This window comes from Odontomachus brunneus, unplaced genomic scaffold (assembly GCF_010583005.1).
Source record: "Odontomachus brunneus isolate Ranch 3 - 2012 unplaced genomic scaffold, Obru_v1 Obru_scaffold_018, whole genome shotgun sequence".
Lineage (NCBI taxonomy): Eukaryota > Metazoa > Arthropoda > Insecta > Hymenoptera > Formicidae > Odontomachus > Odontomachus brunneus.
In genome coordinates this window covers 2,562,588-2,589,475 of record NW_022639468.1, presented here as the reverse complement: position 1 = coordinate 2,589,475, position 26,888 = coordinate 2,562,588, and the positions used below count along the sequence as shown (strand labels likewise).

Below are 26,888 nucleotides of genomic sequence, written 5' to 3'. Positions count from 1 at the left end.
TATTCGAGTCGCCGCGATAGATTAAGATACTTTTTGCGGAGATTTATTACGCGACAGGCAAAATCTTCGCTTATAATTCTCGTAATGCCCGGCTATGTATAAAAATCAATACTTACACGTACTTTTATGTACATTTATAGATTAACTGGACATTTTGCATTTCTAACTCATATATTTTCATATATAATTTTAAAAGTAGAATAAATTATATTTTTCAATATTCATATATAAGTAAAAATTGCATACGTAAATTGATGTATATTATTTATATTTGAAATTCTTAATTCGGTTAATTGTTTTATTAGCTAATTAGTATACACTGTAGCTTTTTTTACACATCTTACTCGCACATTTAATGATATTGAATTAGCTCATGCAAAGATGGTGTAGTTTTACACGTCATCTCTTAAGTATATTGAAAGTAAACATGGAAACGTTTGATGTTTCAGTGAGAAGAAACCAATAGACCTGCAGTTACCAAAGCAGAAGCATATACAAGTACCTACATTCGAGAAGAACATAGAACGACCGCCTCTACGAAGAACTTTTAAGGAAAGAACTATTATAAAAATAAATACCGGTGATAGTGATGACGAAGGAACAGCGGTTACTTTTAAGAAACGTAAAATTGGGAATAAGAATGTACGAAAAAGAGTGACTGACGATTAATACTCATTTATAATGATAACGCAATTTTTTCTCTTTAATTTTTAATTATTAAATAAAATGTTTTAACATTTTACGTGAACAATTAAAGGGAAGTTAAGAGTAATATTTGTGGATCGGAGATTAACGTAAATAATAATCGTTACCTATATATAATGTTTTGCACAAAAACATGTAAACTTGATTCTTCAAACAATGTACGCTTATGTACATTAATATGTAAAAAATGTTAATTCTATTGTATATAAATGTCTGAATCCTTTACATTAAAAAGTTTTAATTAATATAACATACGTGTAATATACTATGTATATATGTATATAACATTATTTGGTTTAGTTTATAAGACTCCTTTTTAAAAGGAAATTTCCTCTTTAAACTTATCACAAATGAACATAAAAACGTACATATTTGATTTACATAACTTATCTTTTCTGTAGACTAAATTGTAAATTGGAAAAACACTTCATATAACACACGTATAAAATAAATACTTAAGAAGTGCTAAGAAAATATTCCAAACTACAAGCGTCGAATAAATACAATGAGCTAGATGTAAAAACTAGTAAAGATTCAAGAAAACATTAGCGAACAGATTCGTGAAAAATTATACAGTAAAAAATATACATATGATATTAATTTGCCTCTTCTTCGCCCAGCATTTTTAAGTACTAATTAGATATATGCATGCAATAATATCTTCACACATGAACCGCGTGTATCGAGTGTGTATCAACGATGTGCTTCGCGTTGTTCTCACTCTTTGTACATTGTTTCCCGTTGAGTTCATTCACTACATCCTCGCGTAGCCGTCCTTTGGTCTCCGGTAGTAACGCGAAGCTGAATAGGAAGCTCAATGCGCACGAGATGGCGAGAAAGTAAAAACTGCCGTACATGCCAAACAAAACAATTAAATTGGAAAACACCTTTACCATGATGAAAGCACCGATCCAAAGGCAGTACAAGCCTACTGATGTTGCCAGACTAGTTATATCACGGCTAAATATCTCTGCCGTCACGATGATGGGCACACCGCCCATTCCTAAGGAATATATCACCATAAAAGTGGACAATGCGACTAGCGGCACCCAACCAAAAACGGATACGTCATATCCGAACTCTTGGAAATAGCAGAACGTGCCGACCACACTGTGGCATAAAACCATTCCTGCGCAGGATACGAGAATCAACAACCGTCTACCCGCGCGCTCTATTAAGATCGACGTCAGGAACGAGCCTAAAAGTTGCATAGTCGCAACAATGATAGATGCTGCGTTCGGGGATAACGAGCTGCCAGATAGTTCGAATATGGTTTCTGTATAAGTGAGCTATGAATGAAAAAATAAAAAATTGAAATTAATTCATTTTTTTATGTGTTGGAATTTGCAACTAATTAATATTCAAATGGAAGGAATTGATGGAAGGAGTTGCTAAATAGTTATCGACAATTACCATCGCGAAGATTCCGCATAATTGTTGTCCAAAGAACAAACCGCAGACAATTATCAATCCTTTGATCGTTGCTCTATCCCGAAATAAATCCGACCATTTGGACTTTGTGACCGTGTCAGTTTGGTTTATTTTCGCCTGCAGATACGACAATGTACGTTCCGCTACCAAACTATCTCCAGCTTTTAACCATATCAAAGACCTAGAGAAGTAAATCACAGCATCATTACGTAATAGTTCTAAAAATAAACTAGTTTGCATTTTGTTTCTTACCTAGCCGCTTCTCGTATACGATTCTGACGCACCAGGTAGACTGGTGATTCTGGGATCAAGGTAAAAGCGATAAGATACAACACAGGGTTTACCAAATTAATCATGGCGAAGACCCTCAAAGACAACATGCCGCCCAGGATATAAGCCAATAATATGCCTAAATTTATGGCGAACACCAGTACACTTCCTAATAGACCGCGTATGCTGTCGTCTGAAATCTCCGACACGTACATTGGCACGAAAAACAATAAACCACCACCACATATACCACATAAAAATCTACTTATATAGATGTGTATGTGCTCGGTGGCGAAAACGATTATCAGCCAAGAAATAAACAATGGCAACGCTAACAGGTAACCAAATCGCTTTCGACTGTATCTATCGGGTATTATCGATAATAATACAGTCATCAAAAGGCCGCTCAAACACAAAATACTACTCAACCAAGACACATCTTCGTCCGTCATGGGTTCACTTCCTACAGGTGGAGATGAACTCTGTAGCTGCGGAGCGAACGGTGATTGAAATCCGATTATTATGCCGTATGCTATCATCAAGATATTCACTGTGAAGATAATGAAATGTAATTACCTAAATAATACGAAATTTTAGAAAATGTTTCAAAGACATCCTAATTCGTCAGATGTCCATGAAGTGTATTATTAATGCTAGAAGTCCATTAATAATATCTCAAGACGAAATGTCTATAAACGACATAGTTCACTTATCTTTTAGAACTTTCTATTATATTGCGTTATTCTTTGATATTCCGAAAAATATTGTGTATATATATATATATATATATATATATATATATATATATATATAAATGTATATATGTATTTATGTATTTATAACCATAACTTAAATAAACCATTTTCTTAATTTAATTTTTAGATTATACATACTGAATCATGTAATATTTGTTTTTTGTTTTTGTTTGTTTTTTCAATAAGTCAATTTAGAATTATTAATATAGGGATTGAGCTAGTCCCTTCCACAGACAACACAATCTACTAAAAAATGTCTTAAAGACGTCCAAAAGACGTCCTTATTCCTTTTGAATGTCTTTAAGCAGTTTAGCAGTTAAGATATCTTTTAGCAGTTTGTGCTATTTGGGTTATATCACTTTTGAACATTAACTGTGTATCAGATGATAAGAATAGTTGTATATCAGATGATAAGAATAGCTCCCGTTTGCTTTCTTCAATTTGTTTATTTTTAGAACACCGATTATAACAAAAAAAAAGAAAATATTTTTTTTAACGATAGAGAACAGTTCAATTAGGGTAGACTGAGGCGAATCGGATCAATATAAGCTCTAAGACAGTTATTATTAATATTTTGTTTTAAATGAGCTGTTTTATCATGCCAGTTAGTAACTGTTTGTGAGCTAGTGAGCTTATATTGATCCGATTCACCCTGTGATCCGATTCGCCTCGGTCTACCCTAAAAGATTTCGGTGTATCCGTGCATTAATCATGAATCTTTTCCCCTAGCATGAATTTATGAAAAGTAAAAAATTTCATTGACGAATTTAATGAAACTTTTCACGAGTTTATACGGTGGAAAAAGATATCCTTGGTAAAAAAAAAACTTTATAGAGAACAATAGAATAAAATAATCATTTTCTATCATTTTGAATATGGATTTTGGTTCATGAATTCACAAATTTGAATAGTATTCTATCGTGTACAATGATATCAATTTGAATCGTTTTCTTTAAACTATATCGTTCTCGCTCGCAAGTTTAGATATAAATTTTATCGTATTTTATCGAATTTTATCTGATTATACACGATTTTGTATTCTAGTTGTATTCTTGTTAGTTTCCTATACAAAATAGTGTATAATTAGATAAAATACGATAAAATACGATAGGATATTTAAACTTGCGAGTGAGAACGATACTCTACTGAAAAATTTCTATTGAAATAACAATAGAATTCCTAATTCAATTCTCAGTTAAATTCTTAATTGAATTCTCAAATGCGGTTTCCGCAAAAATTCGCATGTAAAATCTCAATTGAGATATTTGTATCTGATGGAAATAATTTATTGAAAATATAATGAACTTTTGCTGAAATGCTTTTGAAAAGCATTCACAATTTTGACTCAATTTCATTAAAATTTTATTATAATTTCATTAATATTTTGATAATATTTCATTAAAAATGTAAAAAATTCAGTGAAAAATCATTATCAATTAAAATAGATTGAGAAAAGTGTAATGAAGTATTATTTTGTCTAAATAATAAAAAAAACTGCCATTTCATATTTTGTGTTGTTTCATTTATTCGTGAGATTTACGCGGGATTCGATCCCATATGTCACACGGCATCATCTTTAGATGACTATGCGCTGTTCATCAAATGTCTAACCTCAACGATCGTATGGGAACTGATGATAGCTATCCGCTATAACGATATCGTGGTGGATTGTATTTACAATATACTCTTATAGCGTTTAAAAATGTAATGACATATTTGTCGGTAAATGTTTCAAAGAACATAATAACAATCACAATACGATTAATATTGATACAACGTAGTATAACTAATCAAACTTTAACATAACTTTAACGTGCTCACAAAAGAGAGAGAATTCCTTCTTTCTCTCTCTTTTGCGAGCACGTTGTATGTTTAAATTTAATTAGTTATACAACATTGTATCAATATTAATCGCATTGTGATTGTTGTTACGTCCTTTGAAACATTTACCGACAAATATGTCATTACATTTTTGAATGCTGTAAGAGTATATTGTAAATATAATCTACCATGATATCGTTACAGGCTATTGGTATTACTAGTTCCAGTACGATCGTTGAAGTTTAGGCATTGACCATCGCATAGTCATCTAAAGATAAATGACCGTGTGACACGGGATCGGATCCCGCGTGAATTTTACGAATAAATAAAACGACACAAAATATAAAATGACAGTTTTTTTTTTATTATTTAGACAAAATAATATTTCATTATACTTTTCTCAATCTATTTTAATTAATAATGATTTTTCACTGAATTTTTCTACATTTTTAATGAAATATTATCGAAATATTAATGAAATTATAATGAAATTTTAATGAAATTGGGTCAAAATTGTGAATACTTTTCAAAAGCATTTCAATAAAAGTTCATTATATTTTCAATAAATTATTTTCATCAGATACAAATATCTCAATTGACATCTTACATGCGAATTTTTGCGGAAACCGCATTTGAGAATTCAATTGAGAATTCAACTGAGAATTGAATTGGAAATTCTATTATTATCTTAACAGAAATTTTTCAGTAAGGTACAGCTTAAAGAAAACGATTAAAATTGATATCATTGTATACGATAGAATACTATTCAAATTTATGAATTCGCGAACCAAAATCCATATTCAAAACGATAGAAAACGATAGAATTTTATTCTATCGTTCTCTATAAATTTTTTTACCAGAGATATGATCGATACCCGAAGAGAAAAGGTATTTCTTCTTCCTTTCCAACTTACCAATTATCGCGGCGAGGAACTGCCGCCACTTGCCCGGATTTGACAGTGGTTTCTCACACTTTTCCATTGCACGTTGTTTTTACAAAAAGCGAAATTAAACCAGTCTTATGTTTTAGGACCGTCGACAACGGGCATATGAAATTCGCGAATGAGCGAAGTACGGAGACGCATCAACATAACAACGAAAACGATAGCTCGTTACATCTTGCACTCAGCTCGGCTGTTGAGCTTTAATTTCATTTATAGTCATCATCAATCCCACAGAAATTCACTTATCGGAAGGGGTACTCTTATCGCGCTGAGTTTAACACATCTATATATATGACAAACACGTGTGTATCGTTTTATCAGATTCATCATTAGCTTTATTTGAAAATCGACTTTTCCCATATAGCACAACTTTTTAATAGATATCCTAAGAACGTTCTAAGAATTTTCGAATATTCTTAGATTGTTCTTAGGATATTTATTGAACATTTATGCTGTATGGGTTACTATTACATTAAAAAAATACAATTAACACAAATTTTACAAATGACATATATTTGATGCGCGTTCGGTATCCACACAGCAGAGATATCCAAAATATATCATAGAGATATCCTAAAGATATATTTGAGATATGCGATATCTTCAAGATATCCCTATGATGTATTTGAGACATTCTTGCTGTGTAGGGTAAGTTTTCTATTTCAATCTACTTTGCTGCATTATGTCAATACATGTATTAATTACTCATGATAATAAAAGAAAACAATATTTGACTTAATTATGTATTGCTAAACAGTAAAATACTATTGCTAGTATCTATTACCCAAATAACACAGATCTCCACAAGACATCCTCTAAACATTTTGAGAACGTCCCTACGTCCTGAAAATAGGGCATCTTCTGGAGATCTTGTGCTGTCTGTATGTAGATCTGTCTTGTGCGAATGTGTTGTCTAAAATAATCGGAGGAGAGAACCAATAGAATGTCTATGTCGAATAATTGTATAAGTTAAATGTAGAAGTGAATAGTAAAATATAAACATTTATTAAAGACTAACGTAAATACTAAAAAAGAAACATTTTTTATTTCGATACCTTTAACAAGTGACAGATATTTGAAAAAATAATCTTATATAATTATAATCTAATTTATTGAGTGTACGGAAAAATATTCTTTCCTGGTTACACTGAGATAAATCAATATCAACATTGAATTGCAACTTCTTATTTAAGTTAAGTAAACAAAGCTATTCAATCGTTTCGCGTATTTGAAGTTTCCGCTTCAAATGATTTATATTCATATCAATCTCAGTGTTTCGTGCTTAATTAATATGACAATCACGTCGCTAGAATGAAGATATCTTTTCGTAGAGTGACGTTTTCTTTATCACGTCTTCTCCGTTCTAAATTATCATGACAGATTATTAAGCATATATCTTCCGTTAATGATTTACTATCGACGTGTTTCTCCGAATCACAAAAGAGAACTAATTTACGATGTGTCGCTGTCACACCTTACAATCGCTCATTAATTGACTAAATTACGTCTCAGCGCGAAAAGTGCTAATTACAATGTAGAGAAAGCTCATTCACGCCAATCACACGATCAACGCGTGTGTGGAATTTCCTCTTATTTAAACTTTGCGCGTCGTTTCCTACGCTGCAATGATACCAACCAATTTGCAGCAATACGATTTAAGGCCCATCTACAATGACCGTAAAAATATGGCAATAAGAAGTAAAAATAAAAATTGACCAAACACAGTCAAATGTGAGAAGAATAATCAACTATGATTGATTAATTTCTTACTCTTACTTCTTACAGCCATTTCTACAGCCATTATAGATTGGCTTTTAGGTTGCATTCCCGTTCACGTAAATACACGCATTTTTTACAATATAAGAGAGATAAACTATAAATAAATATGTGCATATATATCCGTGAAACGAAACACGGTCTTACATTATCTAACATGCAATATGACCTAGCCAATCTAATTCTCGTAAGAATGTTTGAAAAACTTATTTTCAAATTATGACGATTGAACCGCATCCAAAATGCGCATCCTTTGATCGCGAAAACGTCGACGCGAGACGTGACGTAAGTAGCTTTACACAAGTGCTTTACAACAGTTACGTAACTCAGTGAGTGATTTTCTTGCAACAGTCAACAAACGCGTTACGAACATTACAAAAGTAATTTTTTATTTATCTATTCGTCGCGATTACTTCTTGTTCTGAAAAATAACGAGATCGAACATTGTTATTTTACTTTACAATTTTTGACGCTTGAAAATTCTTTAAGTAACATAATTTTGTAAAACTCTCGTTACGAGACTTTCGAATCTCTATTAACAAAATATTGTTTAAAAGATTATCTTTAAAAGTATTTTAAAGGATATTTTTAAAAGGTTATTTAACGAAATTCAAATTTCATAAATTATAGCGCGTCGATAGACCTTATCTCGCGTGCGAGAAGCGAATCGATAGTACCCCATCAGCTGTTTATTCCTCCCACCAGAAGTACACTCTTGTAGTCGCTACCTGTCTTCACGGCCATATTGGGCACGCACATACAGGAGAAATGAAAATGTTCCACGGTAAATGAGGTCCCTCTGAAGCTCTCGAGGTATATATGCATTATCTTTCGTTCTTCAAACAAATTACGATTATGCACGATAATTATTTGCGTAAGAATCCTGATCTGCGTCAGTTGGTTATCAGAGATCGTCAATGAGTTCTGTTTGTTTGTCAGTATGCCTGTATGTTGTTTTACGTAGGCAGACGTGTCTGGTTACAATACGCAGCCTGCGAATCGTAACAAGCAGACCACGAAGCATGGCATGGCACTGCAATGGCACTACGAATCAAGAGATGGTGACGAAGTTGAAAGGTAAACGACCTCTGTGTTCATCACAGAATGTAAACTGCAGAGGGTGACTTAATTGTACTGATAACAGTGCTGAGTGTTTCTTTAGAAACAATCGTTTCAAATGGCAATTAGAGACAGATTATTCGCAGATGCTGGTATATTGGCGACAGACAGAGCAGAAGCCGCTATGCTAGCTGTTGACAGAGCGAAATATTGCCACGAGTCAGATCCTTACCTTGACCGTCCCAGGAGAATTGGTTACAATGTGACAATCAGTGCACCACATATGGTAAGTACACAAGTATCTTTTATCTCATACAAAGCTGGCATTTACTCAGACCTTTATGTGATGAATAAATTTGTACAGATTATCTTGCTTTATATAAAGTGTGCGGTAGATAAAATATAAATAGATATAAATATAACACGTGTATATAATATTACAATCATAATTGCTAATAAATCTAACTTACAAACTGTTGATATAATTTCTACACATATTCCCAAACATACATGCCATATATTGCATACACTGCAATCTCACAATCTATATTCGACATCTAACATTTATTTTTTGTATAGGATACTAATTGTTTTTTTATTTATTACTTATAAATTATATTCTTAGAGAGAGGAAGAGAAAGAGAGAAGAGATAGATACAAGTATCTATATGTATACACAAAGATACACACGTACATGGAACAATTATCGGGAATACAGCCTGAAATGAGGGCATCTGACCTTTTATCGCATTTGTACGTTATTTACGTTAAACTCATATTTGATTCTTGTTGGTTGGAGATTTTCCGATGCGTCACCAGCGTAGATAATCGCTATTGAAAGATAATTGTCGCTCGACGAACGCGTTTAATTTATTCAATGAAGATTCGATAAGTCACACAGGTTTGTCGTATCTCTTGCAGCATGCGTACGCATTGTCGATTCTCTCCGATCAACTCGTCGACGGCGCCAAGGCACTAGACGTCGGTTCGGGCTCGGGCTACCTGTCCGCCTGCATGGCGTTCATGGTGGGCTCGCGCGGACGCGTGATAGGTATCGAGCACATACCCGAGCTCATAGAGATCGCCACTAGGAACGTGCGCGAGGACTGTTCGCATTTCCTCAAGGAGGGACGCATCAGATTTGTCGGTAAGCCGGTGCCCGATTAACGTCGCCCGTTATCGCCCCTTGTTATGCTCCTCCGTAACAGACAGTCGAAGTTCCTCCTCTCGCCAGTGTTGCGCCATTCCCTCATACGTCTCTCGCTGTGACACGACACAATCACAGCACGAAAGAATAATACCGTTCGTCATACGACAGCAAAAAAAAAAGAAAAGACAAAGCGCTCGAAATCACAGAGTACTGCTATGCGTAATTCAAATAAAAGATACTCATGATCCGTCCACGGATGGAGTTGGTATGTACGGTTAACGTGAAGAGTCGAACGGAACACTGTTCACCCGACTGTGTGTCTTTGCTGTAAAGGTAAAAGATAAGAGACTGCCGACTAACGACAGGTCATTATGAATGCGCCTAGTGGGAGACGGCAGATTGGGATATCCTGATGAGGCCCCTTACAACGCTATACACGTTGGAGCAGCGGCCGACACTTTACCGCAAGAGGTGAGCACGACGACGCATTCGCGCCTGTTGAAACAGGATCGAGGATTATGTCGCGGGAATTGACGCTAAATATCATGCTTTTAGTTACAAGCACGAGCCGCGTTAAGGCTCCTGATTTCTCGTCGAATTGCGTTACATTATGACGTTAAGAGGGAAAGAATCATTTAAATTATTTTCTATTGCGCGAGAAACTTGATTTATTTATAGCTACAGTGCGATAAGAGTATGCCTTTTCGTCTCTGATGTATGTAATTTATTATGGACGCAGTAAGAAATTAGGAGCGTTAAAGCAAGCTTCTTGTTGATCATTTAATGTAAAGAATAGCGCATGTGAGAAATTGTAACACCGTGCTTGTGTGAACGACATGATTTTTAAAGTTGATAGACCAACTAGCTCCCGGAGGTCGACTGATCTGCCCGGTCGTGGCCATACAAGGTTTCCAAAGGTTCCAAGATCTGCTACAGGTGGATAAGAGCGCAGACGGCGCGGTTACAAAGAAGAAGCTGATGCAGGTTTCCTATGTACCTCTTACGGATCCCACTACTCAGTTACGTAACACGAGTGTTTAGGTATTTGTGTCTTACGATAGACATACAATTCGAGTGGGCGGTTAAACGAATTGCGCGCAGAATCGCCTATCAATGATAATCGGGATTTTTTTTCTCATTAGTTTTTCTTTCTTTTCACGCGTACAACGCCGACTTAAGCTTCTCGCTTAGGAGTGAATTATACTAATAAATTATATTTTACATATATCTCTTTTATGTTAATTATTATATACATTTTTCCAGTTATATTTAACAAATGATACGATTGCCACAATTGTATTCGACGCGTCACGTCATCCATTCTTCGCTATTTATTCCTATAAGATCTTAAATTTGTTACAGCATTGATGTCCTTACCAGTTTGTTTTACAAATATCCTAATATCCAAAGTGTAAAACTTAATACTCACGTAAATCTTCGTGTATAGAGGGAGAATTGTAAGAAGGTTAATGATAAGAAAATAAACTTTTTTAACAACGAGGTAAAATATACGATTTTATTTCTACTACATTTCACTCGTCCCACTCCCACAGATCTGAATTTAGAGTTAAATTTGAGTTTTTTATTTGAATCATATAATGTATGTGACATTAAATTTGTAATCGCAATTCGACTTACATCTAACTCTAGATTCAAATCTATTTAGTAATGGTTGTCACCTGAAATTTGTCTCAGTTGAGGTGCTCAGATTTTTATTCAAAGTCTAAGCTTTTTAGTAAAGAAAATGATGATATATATGATATTTATATATATAACCATGATTCAATTAAAATCTCTTATCTAACTCAGAATTCAAATCTGAGTATCTCAATTGAGAAGAGTTTCAAGCAATAACTTAATATGGGACTAAATATCGCATCTGAAACAAGTTCCAAGAATGAAGGTCAATTATTCGCAAATCATGACAACCATGCATCATGATACCGTTAAACATCACCGTCGCAATCTCGATATATTGAATAGAGTTACGCGAGCGACAGATTGAACGATCATACGGCGTTCACCGAATCAAACAACTCTCAAACATATTTTCAAACATGATGCACATTCGCGCGCAAAAGCTCAATGTCGAAGGTCGCGTGCCCGATTGCTCAACAATTTCTGATAATCTTGCAATCTGCGAGTGCGATCTATTTAATGGCTTACGGACGTCACGTATGCCATTAGAACGTTTTAAAGTGTCTAGTGGATTATACGCCACGTCGCCTCAAGTCGTTACAATTTTCGCGAAATTTGTCAGTACTCAAAGTGATAAGAAACAATTAAAACACACATTTAATTGTCGTGTCCTAAGTCTACGTTGAGCGGAACAAGAAAGTTGCTGGTAGAGCAGTGGCAAACGTAACTACGTCGTTCGTTTCGATATATCCTCAAATCGAGGGATACCGAGTGCGCATCGCAGAATCGAGCGGTGTTTGCGAGTAGGCACGGTAACTGCCGAGTAGTCAGAAGCGACAGGTTGCCGGCAGAGCAACCTCGTGTCTGTTTTCGCCGACGAGCCGACCGCCGCCAAGACGTATCACCTAATAATTCGGCCGCGTATTTTTGAGTGTCTGTGCACGACACTCGCAATTCTAACACCTGTTGTGTTATCACACAACATGCATGGACGTTATCATGGCAAGAACAATCAGGAACTCGTACAACATCTGAAACGTAAGTGAACGACAATAGCGCATAAGCTGTTATGCAATGTTGTGTCACATCACGTTTCGCTACCGGTGACACACCATCTGTCCTTACATCGAGAACATTTCGTTGATTTAAGATTGCGACGTAATACGTTTACGAGATATTTTGAGTCCGCTTTATTTGAATATAAGCCAATAAATTTTTAACTCGGAAATTATATAAATGGATGAGCACATTTTTATATTCAAATTTTTCATGTTTAGAGTATGCCATGGGAGGATTAATGAGAAATGCTAAATTTTTTAAAAATACTTGGGAAATGTGTGATTTCACGTTTTACATATAGTTCTACTTGTTTCTTTATAATGTATATCTATAATGTATAAGTTATTGAATGAGAACTGTAATACATATGAAACATATATATAATATATATATGTATGAATAAATTTTTTTTAGGAAGCAGGATGATTAAATCTGACAGAGTGTTTGAAGCAATGAGTTCTGTGGACAGAGGAAAATATACTCATCCCAGTCATGCTTATGTAGACTCTCCACAAGGAATTGGTTATGGTGTTACCATTAGTGCTCCTCATATGGTATAACTTTTTGTTACTGTAGTTGTTTTCCTCTTATATACTAAAATTTTCTATTATATTCCTCTTTCTATTATTCTATTATTCTATTAATTCTATTATTTTCCTCTTATATACTAAAATAGTTTTTAATTATTATAATTTCTTTATCACATGAACTACAATCATAATGTTTCATAAATGTTTCATAAATGTTTCACTTAAACATGACTTATTACTCATTTTTATCAATAGTAAATAAATGTATGCTCTGACAAACAAAAAATTCTGAATCAAAATATAAATTCTTTAGCATGCATATGCCCTGGAATTGCTTGAAGAAAAACTTCGTAATGGTGGCAAAGCACTGGACGTTGGCTCTGGATCAGGATACTTGACAGCATGCATGGCTATCATGATGGGACCAAATGGTTTGGCTGTTGGGATTGATCATATTCCTGAATTGCGAGCAATGGCTGAAGAAAACATTCGCCACGATCACCCGGAACTCTTACGTGATGGACGTGTGGAATTAGTCGGTAAAATAAAATTTCACTTTTAAATATTAATAATTCAAAACGATAATAAAATAAATCAATTTGTAAGGTTTTATTTAATTCTTCCAAGCACAAAGCTGGAATCACACGATGCACAGTTTTATACTTTTTTATATGCTGATCAAATCATCAAACAGTTCAGTTTACTGCATGAATTGCTGTGATATATTGCAAACTATATGCAGTAAACTGACCTGTTGTGACTTGTTCAGCTTACCAATTAATATGCATAGAAGACAGAATTGTGCATTATGTGATTCCAGATTAATGCATGTTATCTAGATCTTATCAATAATTTTTTCTTTTTCCTTGCATGTTATTGTATATTTCACAAAACGTGAATGTAATCAAAACTCTTCAATCAACTAAATTTATTTAGTTGGCGATGGAAGATTGGGCTATCCTGATCGCGGTCCGTACGATGCTATACATGTGGGAGCAGCGGCTAAAGAATTGCCACTACCGGTAAGAAGAGATTTCTTGATTTTAAATTTTGTTCTTGGTAGTTGTGGAGTAGGCGTTAACTATGGCGGTACCATCTGATTCTTTTACAGTTGATAAGTCAATTAGCACCCGGCGGGCGTTTAATATTACCGATGGGCCCTGAGAACTCTGACCAGGTCTTAGTGCAAATCGACAAAACTATGGACGGCAAAATCGAACGACGATCTTTGATGAGTGTGGTCTTCGTGCCATTGACTGACAAGGAACGACAGTATCGTCGATCATGAGATATGTGTTTGCTGCAATAAGTCAGCTTATTTGTTTGTAATGAATATTATTTTATTTTTTGAGTAACATCGTATATAGAAGCAGCTCTGATAGTCGTGCAAAAATATATATTAGATTAAAAAGAGTAAAAAGATAATTGCAGTAATTTGCAAGCACTATATAGATCTGTACAAATGCTTTTATTGAGCAATATAATGATAAAGACAAATTCAAGTTTAGCACGAAAATATTTTGATATGTTAAGATTAATTTTTACGACACTATTATTTTTATTTATTATAAAAAGATTAAAAGCAATATACTTCACTATGGGCCTGGTCCAACAACTGCTACAAATGTAAACTCCGCAGCGTTTTTCCCTCTTGTTCTATTCCTCGGATTCGAATGAAGAAAGAGAAAGAAGTAAAAACAAGCTACAAAGCATTTGCAGCGCTTGTTGAACCGTACCCTTTGACTTTCACTTGTAAGAGATCTAGTTTTATATCTAAATATACATACTGATATTGATTGGTTAAATTTTCTAGTCACTTTCAACTCTTTAAAGTATATGAAAATATGGTGCTGAAATAAAAATAAATTAAATCTGAGATGGCTATGAAAGGTACAGATTATATAATATTAATATAAAATTTTTCACCTAACTTGCTGAAGCTTAAGCAAAGTTTTTCTTTACAAATAAAAACAAACAAAAAGATTTCTATTTTAACTTAATATATTATAACTTAATATATCATATATATAATATATAATCTATTATTTGATTGTATAGCTTATTATTTACCTAATTCATAATAATCTCGCATTAATTTTTTCAAAATACACTCATTAAATGCAGAAAAATATTACATAATTAAATATTTATTGGTAAGGTACATGAAATTGTTTACATGTATATACAAAGGAAATTTATTTCTTTATGCACAGTGCTCATCATCTATTTTCTCTCGTCAAGTGTATTATATCTTCTATTTCTTCAAATGTATAAGTGTTATATTAAAAAATATATGTAACACAAGTGACTAGAATTACACGTTACTATAAATACTTTGTGTATTTATGTTTCTTTTATATCCTATATACATGTTGGATAATTGTTGTAATCATACAGTTTGTCTTAAATTATACAAATACATTGTATTTTATACGTTATATAAAGATATTAAATCTACGGAATGTGATTTGCTCAATATATCAGTGATGTATGATCTTTCAATATTAATAATAATTCGACATGTCTCGTCAATTATTATGTTATCCCCTGCACATAAGATGCGCCATATAAAATAATAGTAAAATAAATGGAACAGTAATTTTATTGTGTAATCGTAAGTATTGTTACAACTGCTTATCTAGATATAGTCAAACGCTTATCTCGACATATATTTTCTTATGCAAAAAAACTTAACGAATTATTCTTAGTTAAGCAGCTGTGTAAACAGATAATTAAAAACCTTCCATAAAAATTATAAAATTATAAAACATTGATAAAAATCCGAATATAATACTGTTTTAATTCTTTTGATTAATGCAATTAATTGAATCCAAATGGTTCAAAAGAAAAAGAATTACAAATATCAATACTTAACATGTTTCATACCGCGTGCGTCAGTAATCCACAATGAATTTTTTTGTTTTAGGCTATTTGATATTTTAACTATAATAAAAACTATAAATTAAGATATATTTAATATCATTGATTGATATATAATTATGTATAATATAAGTATAATATCGTGGGTCATTGATGACATATATAATCATCGATTAAATTAAAACCACCAGGAATGATCGCCATTGGCTCGATTGTATTTATAATTTAAATTCGTTAAAGACTTATGGCGAATTTGATTAGAAGCACTACTGCATACCATTGCACATTAATACCGTTTCATAATCAGTTCTTATATTTATCTTAAATTCGTCTCCGAATGTTCCGTAACCAATACGACAATTTGTATAGCATTTGAAGATGAATATAAGACAAATTTTAAATATGAGATAAAACTCTATAAATACAGCTGAAATATAAAAACAGACTATGAATCTTAGTATACATTGATGCTTTCAATCGAATTCGCCATTATAAACTTGTTAAAGACTAATAAAATACTAATAAAAACTATTATAAATTAACTTTCGTCTATCTCATAGAGACAAAAAATTAATACAAATCTTCAACAATATGTCAGTGTGGTGATCGAGAATAATCGAATAGACTTATTAATATTGTTATGGTCAAGAGCTCATTACTAATATGCTGCCTCATGATTTTTACTTGATTTCAGATATACAAAAGGCAGTGAGATGATTGTATCTTCATATATACATTTTTGTCTGTCAGATATTAGAGAATCTTTACCATGTACAAACTAAGTGCAGCGCCAGATGCTAATCCTATACCCAAGAAAGCACCCATCATTGCGGACGCAACTTCCTTCTCTTGACTGTCCACAACTCTGCGAAGTCATACATAAATATAGAGTATATTCCGCGACCGTGGCAGATTCTTGCGGTCGAAGATACTTACGTGGGCGCGAGAATAAACGTTAAATTGCACAGATAACCATTAGTCACGGCGAACACGATAGTTATTAGAATGTAATACAGGTCGTTGTGAATATAAACAGGTAGATGATGTCTCGGTTGCGCATTGCAGAACATCAGCACGGGTATAAAAACGGCTCTAAGAATGCTCAAGAATATCACGAGCCATGGCTTGCCTCTTGGCTGCAACAACATGAAAACTTGTGTAAACATTGTATAAATATATGTATAAATTGTGTAAACATTGTATAAATACATGTATCGTAAATTATAACAAAGAGCAGGTTCTCACCCATTGAAAAATTCCGGACAGTACTCTTCCGGCGTAATCGCCCGTACTGAAGATTAGGTACGTGACCACAGGTACAAAGTATACGTCTGAAATAATATGGTAAATTTAACATGGTATATTTTAGGTGTTCACAAATTGATCATTTGAAATTAGCAAGGCATCGTATATTACAACTCACCATTCCATGCATGGCCTTCGCCTTTGTATTGGCTCTCCACTAATACAGTGACTGCCGGATACACAGCCAACGATATGAAGAATACTAGAAATATGCTAACTCCATAATGCCAGATCCTCTTAATAATCCGCATGTAAGACGTGCTTGGACCGGCCGAGAAGCCGACTTCCTCGCTTGTGGGGTAATCGGATTCCAAACGATCAGGTACTTTCTCCACCATGTGATATTTGAAAAAAGGCTATAAAAGAAACGCCACCAGAGTTTTCACCAGAACTTTGAAACTTAATCTCGATATTGTTTTGCAACAGTCATAAATAAGCGCGCGTGATCGAAAAAATGTTAGAATCGATGAATCATATGGAATTCTATTTTAATCTAAAACAGATTGCGCGTCGATATAAAGCTATGACACATGTATAATGCATGTATCGTAAGTAACTTATCATATATTATGAGACATGTGCGTAGCGTATGTCATTGTTTTAAAGAAACAACAGCTTACTGACATCTCGTTACATGTGTTAGCACATATGATATCAATTGGACTGTGAGCTGCCGTAAAATAAATTTCAAGATATTCGGCATATATTCGAAAAAAATGACTTACCGCTCTCTCCAATATGATATACGCAACTAGTGATAACAGTAGCATGACATCGCCGATAATAAAGTACACCAAACCGGAGAGCACAGGGCTGGCACCTATCCATAGAGAGCATACTTCTGCTAGGGCTGTGAATATCCCACCGAGGGCTTGTCCACCCGACATAGCGGTTATATATTTTGGCGAAAATTTGCCCACTATACCCATTAAGCTTCCTCCAAAAATGGCGCTTGCAGCTAGAATCCATACCATGTATACCGTTCTTTTCTGACAACATATAATTAATCACTACTTTGTCTTAACGTAATGAACATACCATTCACAAATGCGACCGTCGTTAATGTAACAACTAGGAACATATCTTGCCCTAAACGTATATTAATTATTAATTTCTTGTTTTTAAGACAAAGAAATGAGGAAAGATAATTTTAATCATTATATGAATGTATACAATATTGATTGATGACTCACACTTATCTGTATTTATCTCCACAAACGTAGTGGTCAAAATAAATAGCAACAATATTGTACATTGAGAACCCACCATTCTTATTGTTAGAGAAATTCTGGAAATTTAAGGATTATAAAACTACTACCTTTCAGTATAAGGTGATTCAGAATTAAATGAATAACTAGTTAAAAAGACATTAATTATTAATAATTCTATATATAAAATATAGAAAATAATTTGAATAATAATTTCAGAATCAAGAATAAACCAAAGATAAATAGTGATCTTGAGTTTTTCCACTCACCTGTTACTAATAAATGTATTTACTATTAAGAAAAGAGTATTTGGCAATGCACTGGCTACACTTAAATAAGAAGTAAAACTAGCTTGAAGATCTGTCTTTTGCGCAAGATTTTCTACATGTGTAGTGGTAAAGTTTGTCGAATTATTAATTTCTCTAAACTTATACATCCAGTACTGAAAGAAAAATGTCAAGTAAGAGACAATATTTCAGATGATTTTAAAAGAAGTAAAAAATTCTCACTTACATCATCAGCAGTCATAAAAAAACTCCATGGGATTAATGTATTTACACCAAGTAAGTAAAATACAATATATGCAAGATTATATCTAAACAAAGAAAGATACATATAAACAAGGATAAAAATAAACATCATTGATATACAGCTTTCAAATTGTAATATTGGAGCATACTTGTCATGTGGTTCATATGGTTTCAAAAATGGTTTCTCATCAGAGATCACAGTGTGAGGATCATCTACCTCTGTCTCTAAGTCGCCTTCAAATTCACTGTCAGATGTACCCCATAGCAGGGGTCTTCTATTGATAGAGTATGACATGATTTCTTCCTAGTAAGTAACAAATTGTATAATAACTTATATAGTAAATGCAAAAATGAAAATGAAAATAGAAATATATATGTGTACATATATATGTATCTATATAAATACTGCCAGAAGGATGCAAGGTGATATAAGATAGATGAAAGTAATTATTTCTATGCTTTGCTAGTAAATATTAGTGTAAATTTTGCTTGATAAAATTATGATAATTGTAGATCATTAAATAAATAAGAAGAAAACTGTTATAGAAAACTTGTACTTACCGATTTGTTAAGTCACGTACGATGGATTAACGTTTTGATTGGCTGGCACGAGAAGAAAGGATTTACGAAGAATTACGTATGATCGTTAAAAGCCACGATCGATGCATTTTAAATAATATCAAATACGATCGCGAGTAAATCTGACAAATATAATATCATGCCCAAACGAAGTGTCAAGTGATTATTAATATCCGGAAACTCAACTATTACATAGTATTCTTCGGCTCGACCCACTTCGGAGAATAGTGAGTGCGACCTCGTCTCTGTTCAGTCTGTCACGTCCATGTGGAACTGGCATTCTTGCTTCATAAACCTCACTTCGTACCTCTCAGAGCAGGACGACGCGCCTTTGTGACGCGCACGTCGATCAGCTGATATACTTTACAATCAGTGATGTGCATTCGAATCTCAGTCTGATACGAATACAGAGATGTGTCCATTCGTGTGATGACACACGCTCGGCCTACGTCAGAGCGTTAAGCGAGAGAAAGTTATTGAACGAGTGAGAGTGAGAAGGAGAAAAATAAGCTAAATGTCTCTATGCGTATCAGACTAAACTTTAATGCACATTATTGTTTACAATATTGTTTCCTTTCTCTTTCTCTCTTTTATGACTATATATATATATATATATAAATATATATGTGTGTGTGTCATTTTAAAGATCAAGAGCGGTTATCATAGGTTATCATAGGCATTTGAGGAGACGCTATTTAGCCATGGACGTAGTATACATGGACCCCGTATACGGCCAGAAAAGTGAAGCTAATATGTACAGCCCCTCTGTGTTCTCTGTCTCTTTCTGCACAGGTAAAGTGTGCAATAAAATTTAAGACTTTTACTTGCCAGTCTAGTCGGAGTGCTCTATAATATTATGGAAACGAGTAATGGATGTACACGCAACAAAAAAGTGACAAAATAGAAAGAAAACTATAGCTTCTCTATTCTAGCTCTCTTTCTAGATGTGATTGGCTTCACTCTATTAGACGACAGAACATAGGGCATTCGGAGTCCATGCCCAGTAAGCAAGAAATCATTAATATAACGTTGTTACAATGATATTGAAGAACCTGTAATATTGTCAAATATGTAGTGTTTAATATTGTATCAAACATCATTATGAACATGCTTTGACCGCGATTTGGAAGTTTCAATAATGTTGAAATAGGGTTGCTATAACGTTTTAATCGGCAGAAATATTTTTAAGATGTTGCATTGACCTCAAATAAATGTTAAAGTAACATTTAAAAAATATATTTTTTGTAATGTTTTTAAAACGTTTAAACAACATTCAGAAAAATCATATCATAAAATAACATGTGAACAATATAAATGCAATATTATTAAAAAATGTCCAAACAATGCAAATGAAGTCAACGTTTCTAAACGTTAATTTAATATTCCTTGCTTACTGGGTGTATATTATGGGTGCGTTCTTTTATTTACTGCGAGTACTGACGCAATGACGTCATGAAAGTATACTGCTAGTAGTTCCGTTTTAACTTCGAGGACTGTCGAGGTGCTGCAAAGTGACAAATGGGAACGCACCACCTTACTGCCACTGCTTTACCTCTCCAGGTGTGCGTTCAGATTCTTCATCCGGGTGCACTCTATTACTAGAAACACTATAATATATGTTACATATACTATAGCACTTCTAGAATACACCCGGGTGTGGAATCAGAACGCAGCCCAGCTGCAGTAGTCCAGCAGAAAGTGACATCAAAATTCATGACGTCACAAACTCGTCGAAATGTTTCGCAGTGTAACCTATTTAGGAATGCTGTTGATAGTGCTGACAGTACTTGCAGTAAATAACGGAACGCAGCCTATATGTCGATGGGTGGGACTCGATTGACCGCGGTACGATTGGACACGGATTGTAATGATTGATTCGACCTAGTAATTCACTAGATAATTCTTTGCATCGATTGGTTGTATCCAACCGTACCGTGATTAATCGGGACGCTTTCCTTAATAGCCAATCAAATTCCACCTTTCTGTTAGAACGATAGAAATCAACTTCAACTTCAATATCTGGCTCCAGGCCTCTCTAAGAGTTATGCCCCAACGCCATTTTTTCGACTAATGATCTATATCGAGAGTAAAGTCTTGGAAAATTCCAAGACACGTTTCAAAAATCACACGGTCCGAACGTGTTCGAACACGCTGTCATCACGGCGGTTAGGCCAGGACTTTCGGCCGGGACTTAACGATAGAAGCCAACTTCAACTTCTTCAACCTCAATATCTGGCTTCAGGCCTCTCTAAGAGTTATGCTCCAACGCTATTTTTCCGATAGTGATCTATATCAAGAGTAAAGTCTTGGAAAATTCCAAGTCACGTTCCAAAAAATCACACTATCCGAAGTGTTCGAACACATCTTGTCGTGATGGCGGTTAGGCCGAAACTTAACGATAGAAGTCAATAATCGGTTTAAAAGTATCGATTCTCGCCATAATCTAGTTGTCAAACAATCGATTACAAAATGTTTATATATCGAAAAGAAATAATCGATTATAGCTATAATCGGTATCGCGCCCATCTCTACTGGAAAGTATCGATTTGTATTATTAAACGGAAAGCACCCTCTATGTTTTCGCGGGAAATTGAGCGGTGTCGCGTCGTGTATGTTAACCTCTACTGAGTACGTTTTGAGCGATTTCTTCTTTGTACGAAGTGTGAGATCGTCTATTAACAATGTCGAGTCCTATGAGAGCACCGAGAACTCCCACACCACAGAATGAAAATCAACCGGTGGGTGGCACACCCAGGCCACAACCTCAAACTCCGACTTCCAACAGAACTCGCTCGATTGCCGGGACTCCTTCCAGAAACTCTGTGTCTACCAGACAAAGTAAGAGCATATTTCTTACAAGCCTCTCTGTCAAAAGATAAAAATGTTTCAAATTACTAGTAATACACAAAATATCCACTAATTTGTTTATCACGAATAGGCACACCTCAGAGACGATCAGGTAACAACGCAGTGGAGACTCCATTAAGATGGGGCAATCGTCGTACCCAGGAGACTATTGCACCTTCATCAGAGGGTCATTCCTCTGTACCACTTTCTTCCCCAGGTGGGCTAGCACAGACCAGCCCTCTGGCTGCTGGTATGAGTGAAATAGAATTATCCTCTCCATTAAATTATGGGACACCCAGCTCCTTAGCATCAGTTCGTACTCCTAGAAGTGGTATCAGGGGTACGCCTATGAGGCAGAGACCAGATATTCAGTCTGACAAGCGTATTCGACAAGTCAATTTGGCTGAGACGGTGAGTTCAAGCAAAATTATCTAAGGCTCAGTTCTACAATTTACTTTAACCAAAACTTGTCTGAATAGGCATTTAATGAATTAAACTCCAGTTAAAGTTGTGGAATCAGGCCTTACAATATTGATATAGACACTGAGGACTCTACATGTAAATTCTATCGACAGATACCAGAGGAACCTAATGCTCCACGAACATCAGAGAGCGAGAATGGCCCACAGTTGGTAATTTGGGGCACAAATGTTGTAGTAGATCAATGTAAAGCACAATTCAAGCGATTCATTCTACGGTTTATCGACCCAGAGGCAGAAAACGACGAATTGCCTGAGAACATGAATCTAACAGATCCACTGTATCTGCAAAAGCTGGAAGAGGTACATTCATTAGAGGAGCCCTATCTGAACGTGAACTGCGCCCATCTCGAAGCTTTCGATAACGAACTCTACATTCGACTGGTATCCTATCCGCAAGAGGTGATACCAGCCTTCGACATGACCGCGAACGAAATGTTCTTCGAGAGATATCCCGCAGCGGTGCTGGATCATCAGATTCAGGTGCGGCCGTTCAATGTCACGAGAACGAAGAGTATGCGTCTTCTGAATCCGGAGGATATAGATCAGTTGATCACGATCACGGGTATGGTCATTCGTACGTCGAACATCATGCCAGAGATGCGGGAGGCGTTCTTCAAGTGCATCGTTTGCTCCTTTACAACCACCGTGGAGATCGATAGGGGCCACATCGCTGAGCCTACGGTGTGCACGCATTGCAACAACAACTACTGCTTCAGCTTAATACACAACCGCAGCCACTTCTCCGACAAGCAGATGATCAAGTTGCAGGAGTCGCCAGACGATATGCCGGCCGGTCAGACTCCTCACACGGTGGTGCTGTTTGCGCACAACAATTTAGTCGACGCCGTGTCGCCTGGCGACAGAGTCTCCGTCACTGGTATATATCGTGCCTTGCCGCTGCGTGTTAATCCACGACAGACCAACGTACGAACTATCTATAGAACGCACGTGGATGTTGTTCACTTCAGAAGACAGGATTCGAAACGGTAAGGAACGCAAATCAAATTTGTATCTTGGATGTATCATCTCATATATAAAATGATTGCAAAACGGTTTAGACAAGAAGTTGGGAATTCTGCAAACTGCAAATTAAATGTTTCTGATAGCAAAAACATAGTTTCTTGTCATTAAGTTTTTATCTAGTCCCTACTCAGTTACACAAACTAAACATTTTTTAAATATAATTTCACACATTGTGTGTTACATCATGGAGCCGTGTAGACGACACATTTTGCTAATCTTTAATCATCTTTTTCTTATATGAAGGCTATACGAGCAGAGAGAAGGCAAGAATCACGTGTTTCCACCAGAACGAGTGGAACTGTTGAAACTATTGTCACAGAAGGAAGATGTGTACGAACGCTTGGCGCGTCACATCGCTCCTAGCATCTACGAGAACGAGGATGTAAAGAAGGGAATACTGCTGCAATTGTTTGGCGGAACGAAGAAAGAAACAAAGAACGAAGAACAGAGCAAATCGAGTAAGAAGCACTTCCGGTCCGAAATCAACATATTGCTGTGCGGAGATCCAGGCACGAGCAAATCACAACTGCTGCAATTCGTATTCAATTTAGTGCCGCGGTCTCAATACAGCAGCGGAAAAGGTAAGTAACCGTTAGTGTGATAATAATCTTGAAACTGATAATAAGCTTGAAATATAGCATTCTCGTTTGTAACTCATGTGTATGTATTTATTTATTCAGGTTCCAGCGCCGTCGGTTTAACCGCTTTCGTAACAAAGGATCCCGAAACACGTCAATTGGTTTTACAAACTGGCGCCTTGGTGCTCGCCGATAATGGCATTTGCTGCATCGACGAGTTCGATAAGATGAACGACAGCACGCGCTCGGTGCTGCACGAAGTTATGGAGCAACAGACGCTGAGTATCGCGAAAGCGGGTATCATCTGTCAGTTGAACGCGAGAACGAGCATCTTGGCAGCGGCTAATCCCTGCGAGTCGCAATGGAATAAAAATAAGACGGTAAGTATCCATGATATAATAGATACGTTCACTGTCGATGAATGACGAACGTTGTTACATGCTTCCATGTTTGTTTTTAGGTGATAGAAAATGTTATGTTACCGCACACGTTAATGTCACGTTTCGACTTGATTTTCCTCATGCTGGACCCGCAGGACGAGGTATTCGATAGGAAACTCGCCAGACACTTGGTATCGCTCTATTATAAATCTGATCTGGAAGAGGAAGACGACATCGTAGACATGAGCATCCTACGCGATTACATAGTTTACGCCAAGGAACACGTACATCCCGTTCTCAACGAAGAATGTCAACAAAGATTGGCCCAAGCCTATGTAGATATGCGCAAAGTAGGAAGTGGTTATGGTCAGATCACGGCCTATCCGAGGCAACTGGAGTCGCTGATAAGACTCTCTGAGGCGCACGCAAAGATGCGATTTAGTAACGTAGTGGAAATCGCGGACGTCGAAGAAGCTTGGAGGTAAGCGGACAATGTATATAAGCGTTAAAAAGCGATATCTCTTCTTATACAACGCAAATAGCGAGGTTTAGCACGCTGTAACATTCGTGTAATGCGCATTCGTACATCACCAGATTGCATCGAGAGGCGTTAAAACAATCCGCCATTGACCCGTTGAGCGGCAAGATTGACATTAGCATTCTGACGACCGGTATGTCCTTAGCGGCGAGAAAACGCAGGCAGGGACTGGTCGAGGCGCTACAAAAACTCATTAAGAGCAAGGATAAAGCACCGACTTTAAATTACCAGAAGATCTTCACGGAATTAAAGGAATCGTCCAGTGTGGTGAGTTTATTTATGCATTCTTATGTTTACTCAATTCATGCTTCGTTTCTTCGGCATTCATGTGTTTATCATATTAAATTATTTAATTTATCATTATTGTTACGATTTCTTATTATACTTTTAATTTTTGTTATCAAAGTTTTCGTTTAATTTTTTAATGTTTTGTTTAATCATTCTTTTTAGTTGGTGACGCGTGAAATGTTTGAAGATGCTCTGAAAGAGTTACAGGATAATGGTGTTGTGATCGTAACCGGCAAAAATACTATTCGTGTTTGTTAGAATTATCTATATCTGTTCGAATCGTGCGCTTAAGCGCACTGTCGCTAAAATTTTTAATTTGTTTCGAAATTTGTTAGTACAGATCATGTATATAATGGTAAAACAGTTTTAGTAACTGACAAGTACTGAAAAATTTGATTTATATACACCATAGATGTTATTTCGTTATTCTTCAGTTTTCAAAATACAAATGTTGCGTTTATAATACAACAAAGTATAAAGTACATTTAAAATTCGGATAATACGCACTTCTTTATGTATTAAATAATTTTAGCATATGACCTTTGAATTATTTTTTTATAATATAATATTTTGTCATATATAACAAATCTGCTTTGTTCCAACTATCGCAGAATCTTTTGGTATCGAAATTGAGCATTTGCTAGTGAAGCAATCTCAGACTTATCGAAAGAACATATTAATTTGTATTATTTTTTAAAATAAATAATTCTATATGTTTTTATATCCAATTTTTTGTTCAATCTGTTTTCCTTCGATTTATCCTATCTGTACTAATTTATTTTGTTCTTTATAAGTTTTTTTTCCTTTAGTTTTTTAATTCCTTTAGTTATTCATAAATTTCTTTCGTTTCACTCTCTTTAGTTCCTCGTTTTCTTAAATAATTACTCAGACGAATACATTTTTTTTGTCATATAAATATATGAATTATCATTTTACGTGCTTGTTAGAGAAAATTTCTATAATGTTTAGTATCAAGTACGTATCTTTCTTCGACCGGTTTGTTTATTATCAAATTTAACTGTGCAACACACACATAGAATAGAATAATAATTGTGGAACAGTTAATATTGTCACGTTTTTCAAGTTATCGCTGCAGTAGAACAGTGTAGACG

General features: G+C 35.1%; 6 protein-coding genes across 7 annotated transcripts in view; 4 read left to right on the top strand and 2 right to left on the bottom strand.

The window, feature by feature from the left end:
* LOC116841733 (WW domain-binding protein 4) overlaps nt 1-955 on the top strand; it is a 39,083-nt gene extending 38,128 nt beyond the window's left edge. Inside the window, exon 7 of the mRNA XM_032810040.1 lies at nt 450-955. Coding sequence (XP_032665931.1) covers nt 450-669 — 220 coding nt within the window. The 3' untranslated portion in view covers nt 670-955. The remainder of the gene's footprint in view (nt 1-449) is intronic.
* LOC116841732 (facilitated trehalose transporter Tret1-like) lies at nt 694-6,134 on the bottom strand. The gene is made up of 4 exons (XM_032810039.1): nt 5,897-6,134; nt 2,389-2,956; nt 2,119-2,317; nt 694-1,994 (listed from the first exon to the last, which is right to left on the bottom strand). The coding sequence occupies exons 1-4, from the start codon at nt 5,961-5,963 to the stop codon at nt 1,368-1,370; spliced, it is 1,461 nt and encodes a 486-aa protein (XP_032665930.1). The 5' UTR covers nt 5,964-6,134; the 3' UTR covers nt 694-1,367.
* A 2,215-nt stretch (nt 6,135-8,349) lies between these two features.
* LOC116841758 (protein-L-isoaspartate(D-aspartate) O-methyltransferase-like) lies at nt 8,350-11,411 on the top strand. The gene is made up of 6 exons (XM_032810094.1): nt 8,350-8,515; nt 8,667-8,779; nt 8,908-9,047; nt 9,683-9,908; nt 10,297-10,382; nt 10,761-11,411. The coding sequence occupies exons 2-6, from the start codon at nt 8,725-8,727 to the stop codon at nt 10,950-10,952; spliced, it is 699 nt and encodes a 232-aa protein (XP_032665985.1). The 5' UTR covers nt 8,350-8,515; nt 8,667-8,724; the 3' UTR covers nt 10,953-11,411.
* A 1,121-nt stretch (nt 11,412-12,532) lies between these two features.
* LOC116841759 (protein-L-isoaspartate(D-aspartate) O-methyltransferase-like) lies at nt 12,533-15,595 on the top strand. Its single transcript, XM_032810095.1, has 5 exons — nt 12,533-12,587; nt 13,023-13,162; nt 13,452-13,677; nt 14,075-14,160; nt 14,250-15,595. Exons 1-5 carry the CDS (start codon nt 12,533-12,535, stop codon nt 14,424-14,426), a joined length of 684 nt encoding a protein of 227 aa, XP_032665986.1. The 3' UTR covers nt 14,427-15,595.
* LOC116841757 (equilibrative nucleoside transporter 3) lies at nt 15,453-20,411 on the bottom strand. Of its 2 annotated transcripts, XM_032810092.1 has the most exons (11): nt 19,623-20,409; nt 19,211-19,365; nt 19,045-19,126; nt 18,801-18,973; nt 18,517-18,611; nt 18,362-18,412; nt 18,049-18,281; nt 17,442-17,679; nt 17,264-17,349; nt 16,955-17,154; nt 15,453-16,883 (listed from the first exon to the last, which is right to left on the bottom strand). In XM_032810092.1, exons 2-11 carry the CDS (start codon nt 19,354-19,356, stop codon nt 16,772-16,774), a joined length of 1,416 nt encoding a protein of 471 aa, XP_032665983.1. In that variant the 5' UTR covers nt 19,357-19,365; nt 19,623-20,409; the 3' UTR covers nt 15,453-16,771. The 2 variants fall into 2 exon arrangements, with proteins under 2 accessions (XP_032665983.1, XP_032665984.1); XM_032810093.1 differs by lacking the exon at nt 18,362-18,412 and having other exon boundaries at nt 19,623-20,411.
* Nucleotides 20,412-22,194: 1,783 nt separating this feature from the next.
* LOC116841795 (DNA replication licensing factor MCM4) lies at nt 22,195-26,504 on the top strand. Its single transcript, XM_032810169.1, has 8 exons — nt 22,195-22,478; nt 22,579-22,898; nt 23,063-23,955; nt 24,236-24,573; nt 24,673-24,950; nt 25,031-25,431; nt 25,545-25,755; nt 25,939-26,504. Exons 1-8 carry the CDS (start codon nt 22,322-22,324, stop codon nt 26,032-26,034), a joined length of 2,694 nt encoding a protein of 897 aa, XP_032666060.1. The 5' UTR covers nt 22,195-22,321; the 3' UTR covers nt 26,035-26,504.
* The last annotated feature ends 384 nt before the right edge of the window (nt 26,505-26,888 follow it).